Source organism: Aythya marila (genome assembly GCF_965140915.1).
Source record: "Aythya marila genome assembly, chromosome: 1".
NCBI classification, from domain to species: Eukaryota; Metazoa; Chordata; class Aves; order Anseriformes; family Anatidae; genus Aythya; species Aythya marila.
This window is the reverse complement of record NC_139042.1, coordinates 147116071-147132068: the sequence shown is the minus strand read 5'-3', so window position 1 is coordinate 147132068 and position 15998 is coordinate 147116071. Positions and strand designations below refer to the sequence as shown.

Below are 15998 nucleotides of genomic sequence, written 5' to 3'. Positions count from 1 at the left end.
GTCAAAGCCTGAACGTTCTTTTGTTCTCCTGTTACACACAAGCCACCACCTCCTCAGAAAAGGACCATGTCCTGCCTGAGGGCTGTTTAACTGGCTGCTGGGAACCCACACACAAAAAGCACTTTCCTTTCCTACTGCAGAGCTAAGGCCTGCCACAGGTTTTTTGTTTTTTTTTTTTTCCTGCAACAGCCAGTTATTAGTTTGCTCACTGTTTCTTAAAAAAAATTAAAATTACTGATTTTCCAGGTGGAGGAAAACTGAGAATTAGGCACATCCTAATGGAAGCATTACAGCCAGGCTGTTTCATCTTGCTTTTAAAAATATCCAGACTATATGGATGATGCATAATGGCATTTAGAGTGATCTTGGTAAGGAGAGCATTTGCTGCATTAAATACCCTAAAGTGGAACACCACTTCGTAAGAATCCTGAGGATTAGTGCTGTCAGAACAAGCAGCACTTTTAGTACTACACGGAAAGCTGCAAATCTGCTTTCCATGAAGGGGCTGAAATGCTGCAGCCCTCTTCTACTTACCCACTTCCTTTGGTGAAGTCAGGAGCCCAAAGAAGACAATGACTCCTCCAGCAAACTGCACTGAGGCAGTCACCAAGAAAGCATACTGCAGATAAATAAACAAAAGATTATTTTTAAAAGGCTTCCAGCCACGTGTGCTTCCTTGATCAATGAGGATCCCTCTATACCCCAACCTTGTCAGAGAGTAAAAATAGTTACAACAACCCAGACTAGATCCATAAAACCTGGAAACAAGTGACCTCTGCATCTCCTCAAAAGACTTGGTTCTAGCTAGGCTAAAAGACCACACCACAAAAGCTGTTTCAGTTTACTGAGGTGTCAGCAGTGATGAAGGAGCTCACCCAACACAACCACAGATCCAACTACATTGGAAGGGACTGCCCAAAAGCAGGATCAAACACCAAATTCAGACCAGGTTCAGCCAGGTCTTGAAACCCTCCAAAAGCAGATTCTCCAGACTTCGGGCCCCTGTTCCAGTCCTTAAGTAACTTCACAGTGAAATATTTTTCCAAACACACAGCTGAAACCTTCCCTGATTCACCTTGTACCATGATTTTTGCTCTCTCACCCTGGAACCCAGAAGAGTCTGGCTCTGATTTCTCATCAGCCTTCACATAGGCACTGGAAGACTACTACTTGGTACCCCCTAAGCCTCCTCGTCTCCATCCCGAACAAACTCAGTCCTGTTTGTCTGTCCTTATAGGTCATGTGCCCCAATATGCAACATTCACAAACATTCCCTGTTTTCAATTGCCTGCCTGCTGCACTACAGCGACGTAAAGCACGCCTGGCCTCTTCCCCACCGTACGTTGTCTGTCATCTCCTTGTCTGTCAAATCCTCACCACTACTCAGCAGCAGTGAATTCAGTTTAGTGAGAACCTGTGATGGATGAAGAGCATTTTGAGCCCCCCAAAACAGAAGAGGGTATACTACAGCATTAGGGCTCTTCAAAAATACCAGTCACGTTTGCAGAGAAGTCTCAGGTTCATTCCTCCTAAGCCCAAAGGGTCAGGAAAGGAATACTCCTTCTGTTCTGCCTACTGCTTCCTACCACAGAATTTCAGAAAATGAAACTGGACACTCAGATAAAAAGAAAAATATTTCTATTCTCTTTCAGAGACAAGATAAGAAACTAGTCTGTGCATAACCCAGACACGCAGCCCTAGCTAGAAGCCAGACAGCAATACCTACCTCGTAGCCGTATTTGAGAACGCAGGAGGCAAGGAATGCCCCAAGGATATTTCCTACAGATGCACAGGCACTCCAGAGTCCAAACACAAAGCCTCTCCTGAAGAAACAGAAGAGAATTTGGAAAAGAGGATGCAGGGAGAGGTGACATCAGGAGCTAGACAGACATATAACATTAGAATGAACTTTAATTTATCTATAAAGTTACAACGGAGTAACTTGGGAGTACCAAATCAATAAGCAAGAAATGTTCTATCCTGAACCACTAGCGTTGCAGCAGCAGCAAGCTGGCAATATCAGGATTACAAGCCATGACTATAGCTCAATATCCCCAAGTGACAGGCTCAAAACCACAGTAAAAGTTAGTTTCCATTTGGTCTCCTTAGCGGTAAGTGGTCAGAAACAGGTTTTCCAGTGGCAGGGCAATTTGAATTCAGCCACTCTGCACTACAAAACTTCCCAAGCTTGACCCTGTGCCTTTACTACACACATCTGCGTTCACACCAAACTGTTCCATGGCTCCAGAAGAAAAGAGGTAATAGTAACTAGAAAGGCATGTCTCATCCCACAGAACTTCAATTCTGACCTAACAGCTGACAAAACAGAGTTGTGCCTTTTTTATTTGAGACTTTCAGCTCAGCCTGTACTCAGCGAGTCAGAGAAGTGAGTCACTGAAGAAAACTCAACTTACCCAGCTTTTCCAAACCAATTGCCCATGACAGCAACCACGCAGGGCCAGCCCGTGGACTGCAGCAAGCCATTCACAATCCAGAGACAGCAGTAGAACCACTTGTTGTAGAAATGCAACCATTCTGTGAGCGTGCCAAAGAAGAATACCTAGAGAGGAATTAAAAAACAAAACCAAACAAACCCACAACCACACACACAAAAGAAAACACATGAGACTACTGCTAGAAGCCAGGAGCGAGGCGTTAAAGAAGTAATCATATTTCAGGGAGAAGGTCCCCCGCAGCGGCCAGGCCAGAGCTAGGCCTGGTATTGTTTGAGGAATGGCTCAGAGCTAACAGCACCCTCTGCTGAGCCACCGCAGCACTAACTCCGGAGCCAAAACAACTCGTGAGATACACGCACTAGAGCACGGCACTTCCACTCCCAAAGACTTATTTTTATAAATAGCAGTCCTAATCAGGGAGGAGAAGAAAGCCAAATTCTTGCAGTAACAACACTAAAAATAAAGTAGCCTCATGACTTGTCACTGTACTGACATCTGAATCCACAAAGCTCTACGCAAACACAAAACCCTCAGTAGTTCTTTATCTCAGCAAAAATTAACATAAATACCACAGCTAGATTTCAAACTACTGCACGTCCTACCGTAAGCCAGTCCAAATAAACACCCTTTGTGGCATGCTGTGCTCGATGCTTGTCTGTGGTCACACATCTGCAGAATGCAATAGGCCAGAGTGGGGCTTGTAGCCGCTGGCTAAATCAAAAGCACTCCACACACTTTACCACTACTTCAGCAACCAGAAAGCCACAACGAGATAAGACTCATTCATGCTGATCTGCAGCGGCTTGAACCTGAAGAATGCTTTTGTTTTAGGCAGACACACTTTTTTTGACATCTGCCCTCCTGCCAGTTACAAAACAGGCAGATGAATGCTTCGTATTGTTAGCATGCCCTTTAAAGAAGGGAGCAGAAACTGCATCTGGAGGCAAAAAACTCGATGACAGCATACGTGGGCCTGGAGAACAGTTGTAACAGCAGGGCAGTCGCAAAATGTCCAAATACACCGATCTTGCACAAAAGCTATTCATCAAGTCTCTAGCCAGTGCCTCAAACTTCGGCATTTCCTTCTGACACACTACCCATAAATAGGTATTTCAGGAAGAGCTGAGTCATCTCATGTAGCCTTATGCTTGACACAAGGAAGTTAGTGCAGCCAGGACAGAGTTTTACGCCGAGACTTTGAGACCACTGAGCTACAGCAACAGTTCGTGGCAAGATTCACACAGAAATAGAGCCTCTGCTCCTAAAATAGAGCCCTGCCCTTAAATCCTGACAGGGATGTTTCTAAATCACGCTAGTACGTTCCAACTTACCACCAGAGCAGATGAACACATGCCAAAAGACAAAACCCAGCGTAAGTTCAGGCGATCCCCAACAATGCCACTGACAAAGAGACCCTAAGAACAAAACAAGGCATCAAGTAAAGCCACAAAATGTGCATCCGTGGCCTGCAAGAATTAAAAAGAAGTAGAAGCTGACCCAAACTTGGGGTTAGTTTTACTCACCACAGCATAGGAGAACAAAAAGATAGTGTCCAATGTTCCCAAGAAGAGAGTTGCTTCTTCTGCATTTGGAAATAAATGGCTGCTGTTCCAGAGCTACAGAGAGAAAATTGTAACAAGTAAGTAAAAATGTAGAAGCACAGCTCCTTATATTATTTTTTGACACAAACTGCAACTCCAAAGCAGAAGAGCATCTGCCCCCAGCATCCTCCTATTCCTCCACCACATGAATTACCAAATCAAGAACAATTTTTATGTTATGTACTACAGAAAATGCCCAGTGCCACTGTGTTTCACTCTTAAAGGACAAGCTAGCAAACCATGTGAGAAATGCTAGTTCTACCTGAATCGAGACAAGTGACATGGCAACGCAAACCCTACTTCTAACAAGCATGCACCAGCTAGACAGCTTCTTACACAGAAACACTGATGAGTATCTCAATGAATAATACAATAAAGGCATATCCTGCTTTATGTGCAATGTCTCTTCTGTAGCTATCTTACTGTCTTCACTAAATTAATAATTCCCTTATAATATTTGTGGCAGCAACCACAATAAGAAATGACAGACCACAAAAAAAGAAAGCATGAGAGGAACAAGGGGAAGAAATAGACTGGTTGGAAACTATTTACAATGAATTCCAGTCACTGATTTTGTTACTTTTGTGCTTATCCTCAGTTTCGTTTTATTTGCAGTATGATCAAAAAAGGGAAAAGACTCAATTGTCCCTAAACCAAGATTAGTGACATCACTAGAAATCAGCAAGCTTTGAGGACGACTTGAAGACTGAATAAAGTTAATCAGGACAAAGTTTTCCTCCCTCCCCATTATACCCCCATTAAAAACAAACAAACAAACAAACAAAACAGAAGCAAACAATCCATGCATCTAACTCAAGTATCATCAGCTTTAGCTTGATTCTCCCTCCCCAGGAGAGCATCCTGTACAGACAACACTAATTACACATCTTAAAGAGATTTAATTTTGGTAAGGCCTATCAACACATCTTCTGCCTAAGTCTCATGTGTCAAAGAGAACTAATAAAGACTTGGAAAAGTATTTGTTGCCACTTGAAGCCACCCATACCTCCTCATACACCGTTAGCTTTCAGCTTTTAACCACAGTTTATCCCTGCAGTTTCAGGAGCTATTAAGAGTCTTACAAAGATACGAGAATCAAAGCTCTTGTTATTAGACTTAAATTCATTACACAGCCTCCAGAGGACTTACAAATCTTTAAAGGCTGAGAAGTATAGACCTAAGTTGTCCTTCTAATAAAAACATACTTGGGTCTACTTATGAAGCAATTGCAAAACATTTTCAAACTATTTTTAAGCATAAAAATAAAGAGCAACTGTACTTCAAAAGATGTATCAAAGTTCAAAACTGACAGCATGTTCATGTTGTTAGTCTGGTCCATCAGCCTCCCAAAACGCACTTTACCGTTAAATCAGGTAACCTGAATTGATGCCAAAAGGAAAGGAGGGCCATTTTGACCATTTTTTGGTCAAAATTGGACACATACATCTAAAATCCAGCAAAAAATTGGATCATCTTTATACCACGAAGATCATGACAGCTTCCAAAGCATTCTAGTTGTTTGGATATCAGTTAAGGAACAGAACACAAACATCACCTCGTTTCTTTTAGCATCCCAGAGATGTGAATTCCTTTTTGCCATACTATGAAGCCCAGGCCCAACTTACTGTTTTCACTAATCACAAGTCAGCATTTATTCCTCAGCCAAACATTCAATTAACTGGTGATTTGTAATGCAGATAAAGCTTAAGCAGCTGACCTGGAACTCCCTTTCACTTCTCAAAAGCACCGGGACAGGCCACTGCTAAAAACAAGCATACTCCTAAAAGGACTACAGGTACGAGCTAGTGGGCAGTTCCTGCGTTCCCGTTTGTGAGGTGTAAGCAGCACACAGCTTCCTTTTCTGCATGCAAACGCTGCCAAAACTCCCACAGCTTTCCCCGAAGCTAGGATTTTAGAGACAGCAGATACTAAATGTTCGGAGTTTTGGAAAATAATACCTTTCAGATACAAGAAAAAACGCCATTTATGATAAGCAGCTAGTACTTCCCAGAGTCTTCTCTCCTACACTGAGCACCCCTTTAACAGGGCAGCAGCCCCACCACCACCAGAAAGCCCCAGGCAGGATGTTAAGAGCGCTGTAACCCCTTTCACCGCTTTTATTTATTGCTGTTGACACTTCAGAGGTAGGACCCCTCTTTCCCCCTCCCTCACCTCCTCCCTTCTGATTCCTACAGAAACTTTCTTGTGGTCCCCATTTCCATTGGAACACCAATTTCTTGGCAATTTCCCTCTGGGGACTACCAGGAAAGATGTCACCATCAGCCGATGATCCAGAATGCTACAATTCCGAGACCAAGTTCCCACTCACATTCAGAGAACTGTCTCTCTCAGAAAAAGGGCATCATCAGCACCTCAATCTGAGCACACTGGAAGTTACCCATCTTTTTTTTGGCACCTGACAGCCCCTCATATCCTTACCTCATATGGCCGGAGCTCAAGGGCTGTGCTGTTTAGGCAGGAGGGCGTCCATTGGCTCGAAATGCTGACTTTGACATTACTGAATGTCTTTCTGGAAGCATGGAGCAAGGAGTAGCTGCCAGAAAAAACACACGCACGGTTTGGCCAAACCTCCATAGGTCAAGTGGGAAAGGGTGAGACTCAAAATTCAGATACAGGCTGTCTGAGCAGGCAGTGAGCAGCAGAGGACTGACAGTTTTGGAGATAGTTGTTAGTAACAGAACCACCAAAACTACAGGGGACACACTGATTTTAGTGGGGAAGTGTGACACAGGGTCTGGACTGGAAAGGAGCTCCTCTCTTCTTTTCAGAAGAGAAGGTGACTGTGCAACAGTTAAGAACAGAATAATAAAGAGAGAAAAGAACACATTCGTCTTGCTAACCACCATCACAAGTGCTCTCCCAAAGGCAGATTAAGCATCAGTGGCAGTATTGCTGTGAGGATCAAAGATACCAGCGAGGCAGTTTCTATAGAGAAGCAGCATGTTTTTCCAGCTCTTGTCAGTAGGTGTAACAGACGAGCTTTCAACACAAATCCGGGAGACCCTCAGGTCTGAAGCAGAGAAATCCCTGTTCTAGAGGCCTGCCTGCCCCCTGCAAACAGCGCTTAAAGAAGATCCTTCAGTCAGATCAGGCATTAAACAAGTTCTGAGCACCAGGATTTGCTTCCTGCTCCCTTTCAGCACACACCTCCCCACACCCACAATGGACCACTGCCTGCGTGGCACAGTCTGTCTCGCCTTTGAGGTGAGCCCTGCTTGTGGCTGGACTCCCCAGGGGCACAGCACACTTCGCTCCACTACTGCAGGACTCCCAGAGCAGTCGTCACTAGCTTTTGAGGTTGTTTTCAAGCCTCAGAGACCCTCATTCTCTTTCTATGCTCTGTACCTCTCCAAATTTGTTGAGATGAACCCCCCTCCCTGCAGAAAGGCACTCAGCCTACCTGAAGAAGGTGAGCAGGAAGACAGCAATGTGGTGGTGAGTGCAGTGGGACACCAGGCCCCTGTTTGCGGGCTGCCTCCGTGAGCTTCCAGGCAAAGCCATGCTCCAACCCTGCTCCTGTCCTGGGCCACAAAGGTCAGACGGTGCTTAGGTCATTTTTCTTCTCACTTAAATAGAAGAAGGTGGGAAGGGAGCAAAGAAGGAAGCAAATGAATTAAAGAACAAGTACAAAATGCACCCCAAGGGTGGACTTGCACAGCTAGAAAGGGGAAATAACTGTGAGGACAGCCTGCTCGTTCGTTCTCAAGCCCTACATTGCAGCTCCTTCTGTCACTAACTCATGGCAAGTCAAAATTTAGTGCCCTACCTGTAAGGCATGGGTGACATCTGCCGAAATGTCCAGATACCAAACACCTCCATCATTAAGGCTACGATACACCACACTGTTTCATAGTACTGGCTCAGGCCACGCTAATCCCACTCCCTCAGCTGCGCTGGCACAGTTTGTTTCTGCACACAGTTGGGGAAATGACCCAGCTGGGCAGGGACTCAGCTACTCCACCTTGGAGACACCAGCACACAGAGTTACTGCACCCAGCACATAAATTGGGTGGCTTGGCTCAGGGGAAAACAGCACCTGCAGCTGGAGCTGTGGCATGGTGAGGCCAGCCCTGGGAACAGCCTGCAGACTGCACGGGCTGGTGGTCACAGACAAGAGCTGCTTTTCCTTCCCTGTTTCTTCTTCCCCTCTTACCACACAATGGCAGATAACAGAGGTCTCTGGAGGAAAGCACAGCACCGCAACTTGTGCAAGGCTGGGGGAAAAGTTCCTTCCTCGTGTAATCACTTTACAGCCCGAAGCATGAGATTTACTACCCGCTTCGTGTCACCGTACGCAAACACAGCTCTTATTTGGCCAAGATACCCAGCTTTTTAAAGCCTAGTCCTGGAGCTGACCTTAAAGCCATGTATGGTTTCACAGACCCTGCTATTGCAATAGCCGTTCCTCAGAGCTTTTCAGCCTCAGCCAGCTTTCTCAGAGGCGACACAATGATATTTTCCACTCGTTTACAGACAGATTTTGGTTTCTTTTCTCTCCTTTCTTCGTGCTGCCTTTTCCCTGGGGCCGAAGAGCCAGCCGGCGAGGAGGCTGCCCTCACAGACCTGAGGACTCCACGGTCATTTGTGTCACAGGGGAAGAAAAAACTTGAGGGCAGGACCAGCCCCAGAAATCAAAGCAACGAAGCACAAACCTTTCAGAAAGGAGGAGGGCCGCGTTTAGGGCGTCAGGCTGCCCTGCCCGCTGGCTCAGGCTGTTTGCCCTCAGCTCAGGGCTCTTCTGAGGAAGCTTTTACTGAGCTTTTGGCAGTCTCCCTACGTAAGGTCAAAATAAGCCCCCTTAAGCTCAAAACAAACTTCCTCAACGCCACCCTGCCGCCCCGCAGAGTAGGAAAAAGGAAATATTTATTAAAATAAAGCCTCTTTTCCAAGTGGGGAGGGGGAAAGAAGGGTGGGGAGGGGACGCTGGGGCGGGGGTCGTGAGGAGAGCGGGGGGTCCCTGCTCGGCGGGGCGGGCTGGGGGGCGCTGAGGGACCCGATCCCGGACCCGATCCTGATCCCGATTCTGATCCCGATCCCGGTCCCGGTCCCCCGGGGCTCCCCCCCCAGAACCGTGAGCGGGGCTGAGGCGGCGGCGGGCAGGGCGCGACCGTTCAACCGCCGCCCCCCCCCCCCCCCCCCGCGCCCCGCCGCCATTCCCCCTCTGCGCTCACAGCGATCATAAAGGAATAAAAAATAAATAAATCACCCAGCCGTAATACCGTACCGAGCCCTGCCGCCAGCCCGGCCCTCAGGAAGTCCCGGGGTGGCGGCTCTTCCGGAGGCAGGGGCCGGCGGGCACGGCGGGACTTGTAGTCCGGAGCCGGCACCGCCGCCTCAGCGCCGCGGGGCTGCTCGGAGGGAGGCAGGGAGAGGCTGAGGGGAGCCGGGGGAGGCTGCTCCGGCACCGGCTGGGCTCTGTGGGGCACGAAGAAGAGGAGGAGGAGGAGGAGGAGGAGGAGGAGGAGGAGGAGGAGGAGGAGGAGGAGGAGGAAGGGCAGCGCCTACATTTCCCGCCGGCCCCCCCAGCGGCGGGGCGGTCCCAAGCGGGCGCCGCCCGGGCCGGCAGGTGAGGGGGGGTCCCCGCGGGAGCCGCGATGCCCTTCTCGGGGGGCTCCGGGGCGGACGACGCCTTCGATTACCTCTTCAAGATCATCCTGATCGGCGACTCCAACGTGGGGAAGACGTGCGTGGTGCACCGCTTCAAGACGGGGCAGTTCAGCGAGAAGCAGCAGAACACCATCGGCGTCGACTTCACCGTGCGCTCGCTGGAGCTCGACGGCAAGAGGGTGAAGGTCGGTGGCAGGAGCCGGGGGGGACCCGGGGCCAGCGCCTCCCCTGCCCCTCGGGGTATCTCGGGGAAGCAGTCACCTAACGGGGGGATGAGTCCTGCGCTCACCTTCTCTCTGGGTTATCACCTCGAGAGGTTTCCTGCTGTACCCGGGGTGAGTTCTCTGAGAGCCGCCTCTGGCTCGGAGCAGGGGTATTTTCCCTCCTCCAGGGATGTGGGAGCTGGATCTGGGGCAGCAAGGATGGAAAACCCTCTGGTTCCTAAAGGTTTCACTTTGGTGTGTGCCTGAACTCAGACTGCCTCACACTGCCCAGCCCTGCATCAGGGTTTCTTCTCTTCATCCTTTCCTATTGAGAGGCTGTAATGCCCTGCACTCTCAGCACTCTTATTGAAAGTTGGGCTCCTTGCAAAGCTGTTTTTACTCTCAACAGCTTGCTTTTGGGTCTGCGTACACCATCTAAATAGACACATCAATGTCTCTTCAGATCCAGAGAAGGCAAAGCCGTACTGTGGTTTAATGAAGTGAGCTGGAACAGGTCTAGCTGCATTGCAGAAAAGGGCCAGGGGTTTCAAAAACATAGATGCGGGTGGCAAACAGGTAGGAAGCAGCATTCACTTCCCCTCACAACGTCTGTCCTTTCTCTTACAGATCCAAGTGTGGGACACAGCCGGTCAGGAGCGCTTCCGGACAATAACCCAGTCTTATTACAGGAGTGCCCATGGGGCCATCCTTGCCTATGACCTTACTAGGAGGTCCACATTTGAATCTATTCCTCACTGGATCCGTGAAATTGAAAAGTATGGTGCTGCAAACTTGGTCATGATGTTAATTGGTAGGAATCTAATTATAAATACTATGTTGTATAGCTTTTTAAATATTATTATGAAATCCCTGTCGCTTTCCCACCACTACTTCATCTGTGAACTATGAATTAAAGAGGAACACAGTTTTAATTAAAATAGATTCAAATACATTTAAGTTTGATCTAAGCTTAAAAAATTGGGAAAGTCACATCCTGACCTGGATAGGACCAAGCCTATTGCACTGTGAAACATTTTACTTGTTCTTTTCATGCTGGAATAATGCAACAAACTTGCTGCTAGCTTAGCAAGCACAACCCAACTGAGGCTAGAACAGCACTAAGCCTGATGAGCTGCTCCTGATGTGCAGGAATTCAGCAGCTTGATAATTTAAGAGGAAGCAGAACGCACAGAGCAACACAACTCCTCCTTCTCATCTTTCCTCCCAGTTCTTTTGATAATGCATGCCCATGGCTCTGTAATAGGACTCCAATTGGGTAAGACAGTAAACAGGGATATATGGTTTTGGAAGAGCACTAAATAGTCTGCTTGCATTCCTCTTCCTTGTTTATACTGCTAGCATTCAAGAAACTTTGCCTCTTGAGGAAAGGAATAGATAAAAATTGCTGAATTTGGAGATGGGAGAAAGCAGGACAGTTCTTTCCCTTCGGCTTTCAGATTATTATTGCTCTTCTCCCCCAAGGAAGAAGCTGTAAATGAGAGCTCTGACATGGTAAAATGACAGAGCCTTTATTTACTTTCCACTGCTTCTTCCACTGCAGTGTGCTGAGAGCAACACACAGCCACAGCAGCCCAAACTGGCTTTTGAGGATAGGCAGCATTGAGCCCCATAGCACAGTAGGCATAGGATCTAAGCTTTTGCTTGTGCCCCTAGCAAATTACTTACTTCTGCTGGGTGGTTCTTCCTGTTCTTCTTCTGAAGAAACAAATTCTGACCTGCATGCAACTGCAGCATTCAGGATGAGTAAGGAGGGAAAAATAATCACTACATTCTGGTAGGGTTTTTCTAACTCATGACTCCAAAGAACAAGACCTGTTAGTGTGTATGTGTAGGGCTGCCTTTTTTTTTTCCTTAAGAAATGTTTTGAAATGGTAAAAATAAAGCTTTTGACAATGATCCAACTTGGTACTTCCTTCCAAAGCTTGTGCTGTTCTACTTACTTTAGCAGGAAGTCTTTGTATGATTAATTAGATGTAGTAGATTAGTGATTAGATTATATACCTTCCTAGTGTGAAAGGTTAAAAATTCAACTCTCCCATTTGGAACTGAAAGAGGAAAGGCGTCAAGAGTGTTTGTGTCTTTTGTTAAGATGGCAAACAACCATCAAACAAGGTGTTTTTGAGGGCCTGTGCTTTGCTGGTGGTAGTTGTTGCTGTTTGTTTCCCTTTGGAAAAGCTAGAAGCAGCTTAAAGGGAGAAGAGAACTAGCTTAAATATACGCTTCGAATTCAAGATCTGAATGTGATGAAAGGCTGTCCTGAAACTAGGAATGCAGACTTCAACCAGGCACTGTATATACCGGAATTGATGATAATTCCACAACTACTGAAACATGCACAGGTGTCTTATTTGAGATGTTTTATCATTTGTCAGATTTTTGACTAAACTGCTTTGAGTAGAAGTTTCATCTGTATGCGCAGAAACCTGTTAGGTATACCTTGTAAGCATTAAGATAGTTGGTGTCAATGTTAAAACCTTGTTAACAATTGGGCAGGTTCTTCCTTTTTCTCTGCACTAACAGCACTCCAGAGCTGAGCATCCACTCTGAGATGTGCTGAAGTAGCTTCACAATAAATAGCAGAACACACGTGGCTTCCAGTGAAGGTCAAATGAGGAATAAACCTTTGTGCGACATTGCTTTGGTTTATAGAATGCGGTCACTATAGCTACAAAGATTACCAAGCTTTTTTAAAAGGAAAATTGATTTAAGTACTGCTTAATGTTTAAAAACATTAGGGAATAGGAACAAACAGTTGCTTCTAAAGAATCCTCTGGCACCACTATCTAGAGCAAATAATTAGATGAACAGTTTTGTTTTGCGGCTAACTCATTTGATAAGCATCAGTTTTGATCCATGTTCTATGGTTGTGTCTCTGATGTGCTTACATTTTGCTTTTCCAGCAATTCTTAGCCCCAACATAATTCTATCATTTACCAAAATTAAATGAATGTATTGTGTTTAAAGAAATCTTGAGAGACTAAGTTCAATTATCTGCTTTCTTTTAAGGGAACAAATCAGACTCGGTGGATAAGCGCCAAGTCCTGTTTGAAGATGCCTGCACACTGGCAGAGAAGTATGGGCTCCTAGCTGTGTTGGAGACATCAGCAAAAGAAGCTCAAAACATAGAAGAGGTGTTCGTGTTGATGGCTAGGGAGCTGATAGCCAGAAATACCTTACAGCTTCACGGAGAGAGCCCTCCAAACAGCATCTATCTTGACTCCAGGCCAGTGATTGCCAGTCCCACTGCAGAGAAGACCCAGTGCCTTTGTTGAAGAGATCTCAGGAACGGAGTTGGAAGTTGTCATCTTTCCGAGGCTGTTTGATTTTTAGTTTTATTCTACTGATGAAAGTTTGCTGTATGGCCTCAAGCCATCTCTCTGATATCCCTAACTTGCAGTTTGGTGCATAAGTACCTCCAGAGATCACTGTTGCTGCTGACAGCACAGGTTGCTTTGAACATGGCAGCTGATGTCTTACCGTGAACTTGTGAGCTGAGAGGACTCAGGAATCTACCAGCCCTTGCCTTAACCAAAGAGAACTATAAAAATGGTTGCCTTTACTTATGTTTCTGAAAGATTTTTCTGGCTGTGTCAGAAGATAAATTTGCACCAGAGTTCTGCATTGCTTTGATCCTCCTAAAATACATTGTTTGTTGTAGTGCAAGCTCTTTCCCCTTTGCCAGTAGCTTTAAAATGTCTGAAGTCCTTGGACAGCACTAACCTACTGCTGCTGCGACTTTTGTATAGGGGAGGTCCTGACGTCAGGCACGTAGCTACCCATCCCCAGGAGCTCAATATTCACATCTGCAAGAGTATGTGAATTTCAGATCTCTGTTAATTTCTTCACCAGACAAACCTGGAGACATTCCTGAGGTTTCAAAGCAGGCAGAACATATTAGGGTCCCAACCATCTTCCTGGGGCAAAAATGGTTGTCTTTTACTTTGCTCTCAAATGATAAGGATTGTATTTAGTGGTGACCTGTCTTGCTACAGTTACAAGGAGCACTGAAGCTTTCAAGGCCACAGTAGTGGCTTAATACTGGGGTGAAAGGATCATGCTCTTTCCTAAGCTTGTCTTGCTTTTGATGTACTGATCTTCATCAAAAGCTGGCCGTTGTTTGTGTGGCAGGCCAGTGGCAGTATGCTTGCAGATTTTCAAGGGATTGTGAAGAAAGGGATTCAAGCTCCTGCAAATCTCAGTGATGGGTACGATGGGTTATTGACGTAACCTCACCTTAGAGCAATAAGGGAAGGGCATGGAGCACACCAGGAAGCTACCCCTGGACAGGTACATATGCTATTCCTTTGGAGACTTCACCGAACGTTGTGGTAGCAGTAGAAGATTTTGTATTGCTCTTCCCAAATGCAAACTCTGCTACTGGGGGGGCTCACTTTTTCTGTGTAGGGAAAAATGTAGCAAATCCTTTTGGAAAAGCTTGTCTGAGAAGCACAAAAATAAAGTAGAGTGAATCATTGATTTAGACTTGCACATATTTCTGTTATTATTATTGCTTCCTCTGGCCAGGTTCTTTGCTATTGCATGCAAAGAAAGGGTTCATTCAGCTACCTGTAAGCTGAGGGATAAATCTTCAGTGGTAACCTCTATGCCTTTTACTATAAGCCTGGTATGAACAAAGCTGCTTCTTCAAGTATTCTCTTTCTGATATGTATTCTTTTTTAATCTTAATTTCATTTCAAATTGGTATTAGCTTGGTAAGTGCATTCAATTACATTTAAGCAACACCAAGTACCCTAACCTCTCAAAGTGGCTAAGTAGCAGTCTACCCTCCAAACCAGTATTTTCTTCACCTCCTGTCACTGGGAACAGTCAACTGTGAGTTTAACGTTTTTGTGTATAAAATCCATACTCCCTCTTCTGCAGTGTAGCAGCTGTTACATTTTTAGTATCCACACTTAACTGCTAGCAAGCTGTTTTACTTCAGGGATACCTGAGATATTTGTAGCAACTATTAATATTCCAGAAAATAGAAAATTTGAATATCTAGTTGTCTTTCATTAGTTGAGAATGAGAGGGAGTATCTTAACAACAGACTTAACCTTTGCATGGTTCATTGGATTTATTGCCTTAGAGATTTTTGTATGAAGTTATTTTGCTTACCCTCAGGATGGAGGAAGCTTCTGCAGGCTCATGATCCCTTATCTGTCCGGCACTACCAAGCTACAGGGCTCTTGCCATCCTCTTCCAGCACACATGGTAAAGTCCTTCCCTGGCAGAAAGCTGAGCAACACCACATTGCACAAACAGGCTTGCGGCTGAGCTGTTGTGCTGTGTTCTCTTCCCTTTCCTTTGCCAGGTGTAACCCTTTTTCAAGAAACTGGCCTTAACTACCTACCCTGACAGTCACCTCAGTGTAGCTAACGCAGGAGTGAGAGCCCTCTCTTGGTTGGTTGATGTCTTCCACAGGCCCCTCCAGCAGTTCTGTTGAACTGTTCCCATAGGGTTATTTTCTAAGCTCTCTTCATGTGAATGAAGAAAGAACTGCAACAGTTGCAAAGTTCCTCAGTGTATATTAGTAGCCTGTTGTTAATGAGGTAACATATGAAGAAAATTTATAAAGTTTAACTTTAGTATGTTGTTCTAGACTGTTGGATAGCAACCACTAAATTAAAAAATAAAACTTCTGCAATTGTGCCTTTCTCCATCACAGCAGTTGAAAGCATGCAGCTATGTCACCAGGACAAGTGGCATGACACTAGCTGCTACAGAACCTCATTTTAATGTCTGCTCCTCCATCATCATATGCAGACCTGATGTGCTTCCCGAGAGCACCGTTAAATGTGTGTACAGAGAAGGTGGCTTGTTGTAATGTTGCTTACAATGCTGTTCTGAATGTTACTACTGTCCCACAACTTTAAGGGCTGTGTATCCAACTTGAAGATAAAGTTGTTTGCTTTCATCTACTCAGAAGTATTTAAATCTTTGCTTACATTTAAGGTAACAGTAAATTTACTGTTGCACATTCTTTGCACTGGTACCACACCCACACCAGGTGAGACTGAGGCAGCACCTACACACCTAACAGGGCACAAAGAACTGGAAAGATTCTGAAACACAGCAAACTCTCATAC

At 45.7% G+C, this 15998-nt stretch overlaps 2 protein-coding genes across 3 annotated transcripts in view; one reads left to right on the top strand and one right to left on the bottom strand.

Annotated features, from left to right (window-relative positions):
* Positions 1-9856, bottom strand: part of SLC37A3 (solute carrier family 37 member 3) — a 22682-nt gene extending 12826 nt beyond the window's left edge. Inside the window, exons 1-8 of one of the 2 annotated variants that reach the window (XM_082770652.1) lie at positions 9718-9856; positions 7479-7644; positions 6497-6611; positions 3980-4072; positions 3788-3871; positions 2415-2560; positions 1727-1823; positions 535-619 (exon numbers count right to left, since the gene is read on the bottom strand). In XM_082770652.1, coding sequence (XP_082626778.1) covers positions 535-619; positions 1727-1823; positions 2415-2560; positions 3788-3871; positions 3980-4072; positions 6497-6611; positions 7479-7579 — 721 coding nt within the window. In that variant the 5' untranslated portion in view covers positions 7580-7644; positions 9718-9856. Of the gene's footprint in view, positions 1-534; positions 620-1726; positions 1824-2414; positions 2561-3787; positions 3872-3979; positions 4073-6496; positions 6612-7478; positions 7645-9302; positions 9458-9717 lie in introns of those variants that run through there. The other variant, XM_082770651.1, reaches the window with a different exon arrangement.
* Positions 9605-15998, top strand: RAB19 (RAB19, member RAS oncogene family). Its single transcript, XM_082770671.1, has 3 exons — positions 9605-9870; positions 10516-10699; positions 12916-15998. Exons 1-3 carry the CDS (start codon positions 9673-9675, stop codon positions 13179-13181), a joined length of 648 nt encoding a protein of 215 aa, XP_082626797.1. The 5' UTR covers positions 9605-9672; the 3' UTR covers positions 13182-15998.

Excerpts from the sequence above, each read along its gene's own strand:
- RAB19 (XM_082770671.1), top strand. The coding sequence starts at position 9,673 with ATGCCCTTCTCGGGGGGCTCCGGGGCGGACGACGCCTTCGATTACCTC. Across the intron at positions 9,871-10,515 it reads TCGACGGCAAGAGGGTGAAG|ATCCAAGTGTGGGACACAGC; the intron begins GTCGGTGGCAGG and ends TTTCTCTTACAG. Across the intron at positions 10,700-12,915 it reads CTTGGTCATGATGTTAATTG|GGAACAAATCAGACTCGGTG; the intron begins GTAGGAATCTAA and ends CTTTCTTTTAAG.